Genomic DNA, 4,152 nt, shown 5'->3' with positions numbered 1-4,152 from the left:
CTTTGATACTCTTCCATGGATGAACGCTAAAGAACTATAGACCAGCAAATAATACAACTGGCAGACTCTATATCTGGAAGGACTTCCGTTATGTCTTTTAACCCTCTTCGGCTAAATATAATCGATAATTTTGCCTTGAGATGAGTACCGATAAGCTTTGAATGCCAGCTTACGGCGCCTTGCGATTTCCAAGTGGAATCATATATTATTAAGCGAAAGACCATGCGGGCAATTTTCTCTAGAAGGTGCATTTTGAAGTAGGTTTGATTATAATCAATCAGAAAGAAATATTGCTTATGGTAACAAAAGGAGCAGCGATGTCGTTCTCTCAGTTTGGATACCCTTACAATACCACTTCACAGGTAAGGCTGGCCATCAATTAGCATTCGTTTAACCCAAACTCTGCGCTACTCGCTATTCTTTTTACGCATTGACATTTTTGGAGCCTGTTTCACTTTCAATTTATAATGCATTTTCCCATACCCCCTTTATATAGTCGTCTGTTTCACCACGCTGCATTATTTATCCTGTGCTTGTCTTGAATAGACCACTTGTCTCGATACGCACAATATACTCTGTAACAGACGGTTATTCGGCTGGTGTTTACCGCCACTTTTGACTTATGATTCACCTGGAATCACTTCCACCTATTTCCGTATAGTTACACGTTTAACCATTCTCTGTCCATACTGATGCCTTACTACTTTAACTTGCATGGTATTGGTCACATAATTTCCTCCCGTCAGATATTTCAGACCTGCACATTTCTTACTAATATGTTAATACTTTGTGTTTGTAGGTTTATATACATCGTCATTCCTCTAAACCAGTCCAAGTGCATCTGACTGCAATATCTCATTATTATTTACCTATTTGCACAGCGCAAGAATGATTCAATAATTCCCCTGCATATTCCCATACGTTCGTGTGCCTTTAAATACTTCTATCTTCCTCCTAAACAGGAATATCAGGGCATTCCGCAATTGTTTGAGTACTAAATAATTTACACATTTTATTATCACGATTCCACTGTATAACGTTGCTTTGTAAACTCCCGATTCCAGTTGTACCTTCACTCTGGTGGAGTCCCACTTTATCCTGCTTTTGTCATCTATTTTGAATGCAGTTGGCTTCAAGGCATCTCGGTTGCTGCATGCATCTGTACATTTTTCTGCTCGTTGCAATGTGTGATCTGCTGATTCGTGTTCCGTTGCTCCTTTCGTGCTTTCTTCGTCCAGTTCTTCGTGTCAGCGAGTCCCAGCACGGCGTGTTGCGAACCAGGCTCCAGACCTGTATCCGAAGGCTCCGCTGGCCCGGCCCAGACTGCCATTTGCTGTCCCAACTACGATAACAGACTGCTGGCCAACGCCAGGACCGAGATCAACGCAGCTGCCGCGGCGCTGGGCATGTACAGCAGTCCTGCTTATGCAACCGCAGCTAGCCAGAGCTATGGGAACTACCTTACATACAGTACAGATCCTTCAGCTTTCTACTCTTCACTGGTGAGTTGCGGCCGTGGGGAACACCAGCCCGTTTTCCATCACTATTCCTTTATAGCGTGTGATATACCGAAGCCTCCCACGTTTGAACAATAGTAAAAACTTTTGACTATTTCGTGTGTTCTGCTCTACCTCCACCCCTTTCAGAATTCTCAGTACGAAATTAAAGATAGCACTGGGAGCTTGCACTCGGGAATTGCTCCGACAGCTACTTACTATCCGTATGAACACTCCTTGGGACACTACCAATACGACAGGTGAGCCCTTAGGTCAAGACAAGTAATGTCAATAGCATACGGTTCAAAACAAAACAGAAGCTGTACTTAGTGTCCATGATGAATGGAGTTAAATGTGTTGGTTTTGCCATATCCCTCCTCCAGATAACGGTTTCATCTGACTTTTTAGATGCGGCACCATGGACTTCAGCGGCACCACACGGCGCAAGAATGCGACCCGAGAAACTACCAGCACCCTGAAGACTTGGCTATACGAACACAGGAAGAACCCTTACCCCACCAAAGGCGAGAAGATCATGCTGGCCATCATCACGAAAATGACGCTGACCCAAGTGTCCACCTGGTTTGCGAACGCCAGGAGGAGGTTGAAGAAGGAAAATAAAATGACCTGGTCACCCAGAAACAAAGGAGGGGATGACAAGAAAGAGGAGAGTGCCAGAAGGGACAGAGAGGAACATGGAACGGACAGCATGGAAAACGGTGGGACTTCACCTATATTAACAGAAAATGTAATACATTCGCTGGCATAATATACAACTACTCAGAGCACGCAGACCGCCACTCGATGTTTAATTAAATGTAATTACCTTGTAAATAATTGGGGGGGGGGTGGGCAACTGAAGCAAAATGTAAAGTTGAAAAGAGTTTCAGAATCTTATCAGAATGAGCAAAGATTTGTCCCTGACAACCTCATATATAACTCGTAACAGACTATTGAGTAAAGTTTATTCAGACTATTCTTAAAATTGTGTTTGAAAGTAAATGAAAACAACGTAGATTAACATTGCAGAGAGAAAACATATTTTTGTTAATGTGCTCACAGATGAGAAAGAATACAGAGAAAGCAAAGAGTTGAGACTGAGCGATCTGGAAGATGATGAGTCAGAAAAACTAGAAAGTGACCATGAAAAGGCACCAAGTGAAATCAGATCGAGGAGAGGCTTGATCGAAACTGAAGGAAATGACTGCAATGTATCTCCTTCAAACAACCTGCACACTTCCTGTTCCAAAAACTGTTCTACCCCCGAGTCCGACTTTCTAGATACGATAACGAATAAGCCATCTGTTTCTGTCGCAAGCAACAGCCTCCCGCAGCGCTTCGGGACAGCGGAGAAGCCGAGGATTTGGTCCCTGGCGCACACGGCAGCCTCCAATTGTCTGGTGGGTTGTCAGAACGGCCAGAGCCGGATTGCGAGGTACTGCGCGGAGGTGAGGCCGTCCCAGGGCATGGTGAACCAAGTCGATGATATAATTTCCCTCGGAGACTCTTCACAAGCCGCCCGCATTCTGAGAACTTCTACATTCAACTTACAAACGCTTGTAGCGGCTGGTCAGTTGCACTGCGCTTCCTACCCTGCGCTAGACAACTGCCAGTATACATCAGGGACTGAAGGTACACTTGCACGTTGACTTCTCTCCAGCTGGCTCCCAAAATGTTTCTAATGGCAATAAATGCAACTGAAAGACGGTATAGCAATCATTATCCCCCCCCCCCACCCCACCCCACCCTCATTTTAATTCAGGGCGCTATGTTTTTGTTTTCAAGATGTAACTGTAGGTATCTCTTAATTACACCAAACATTCAGTTAACAGTTAACCCTCGTGACGTGGACGCCCTTGAAGTGCGCAACAGTGAAAGCTAAATATCAAAAGCAAATTGTTCACAGGACATCACCTAGCGTTATCCTTCTACAACCTTTGCCCCAGAATGGGAAAAAAGAACATTCTGGAAGAGTTTTCACGAAAACACTAGGGACCAAAATTTCTCCAGTCGTTGCCAAACCTGCTGAGTATTTGCAGCAAATTCCATCCCCATTTTCTCAGGTTAGGCAGAGGCGGCGGAGTGAAAAATAAGGCTTAACATTTAAGCTCGATATCCTTTTGGTGATGATCTTCCCACCTTTCTTGCTTTAAGATCTATAGCAGCCGCAGTATTTTGCTTAATTCTGGGAAGCACTTCATCAAAAGCTTAGTGATGTAGCGATATGGCCGAATTGGCCAATTAAGTGGTTACTTAGTGTTGATAATTAGGTATGAACGGTATTTTTCAGGATTTTTAAGAAATGTGAAATCTGATTTGGGGGCAGCAGATATTACGGAAACGTGTCTACTGCGCCAGGAGGAGAGAGTGAGAGCGGCCTTCAGACCTGTGCTGAAGAGGTGAGGTAAGTGACAATTTCCGCGCTCCACCAAGTTCCACATCTCCCCCCCCCCCCCCACCCCACCCCGCCTCCACCAAGTTCATCGGTGTTCAACCATGCGACGCTCTCTCGGAAAATTCACAACAATATCCACGTAAAAAAATACAAAGTGAACCAAGCAAGAGGCCCTAACGCCGCTGAGCCCCTTTGAGCTTGAAAGTTGCACCCCAGCGCTGTTTACAGTTGTTTAAGGAAGAGCTGCAGGTCATTGGATGC

At 44.7% G+C, this 4,152-nt stretch overlaps 1 protein-coding gene across 1 annotated transcript; it reads left to right on the top strand.

Annotated features, from left to right (window-relative positions):
- The first annotated feature begins 296 nt into the window (after window positions 1-296).
- On the top strand, window positions 297-3,899 carry irx6a (iroquois homeobox 6a). Its single transcript, XM_059993465.1, has 6 exons — window positions 297-362; window positions 1,239-1,502; window positions 1,647-1,756; window positions 1,905-2,215; window positions 2,559-3,128; window positions 3,787-3,899. Exons 1-6 carry the CDS (start codon window positions 297-299, stop codon window positions 3,897-3,899), a joined length of 1,434 nt encoding a protein of 477 aa, XP_059849448.1.
- The last annotated feature ends 253 nt before the right edge of the window (window positions 3,900-4,152 follow it).

Source organism: Hypanus sabinus, chromosome 17 (assembly GCF_030144855.1).
Source record: "Hypanus sabinus isolate sHypSab1 chromosome 17, sHypSab1.hap1, whole genome shotgun sequence".
NCBI classification, from domain to species: Eukaryota; Metazoa; Chordata; class Chondrichthyes; order Myliobatiformes; family Dasyatidae; genus Hypanus; species Hypanus sabinus.
This window is presented reverse-complemented; position numbering and strand designations above follow the sequence as displayed.

Excerpts from the sequence above, each read along its gene's own strand:
- irx6a (XM_059993465.1), top strand. The coding sequence starts at position 297 with ATGGTAACAAAAGGAGCAGCGATGTCGTTCTCTCAGTTTGGATACCCT. Across the intron at positions 2,216-2,558 it reads AACGGACAGCATGGAAAACG|ATGAGAAAGAATACAGAGAA; the intron begins GTGGGACTTCAC and ends ATGTGCTCACAG. Across the intron at positions 3,129-3,786 it reads GTATACATCAGGGACTGAAG|GATTTTTAAGAAATGTGAAA; the intron begins GTACACTTGCAC and ends GGTATTTTTCAG.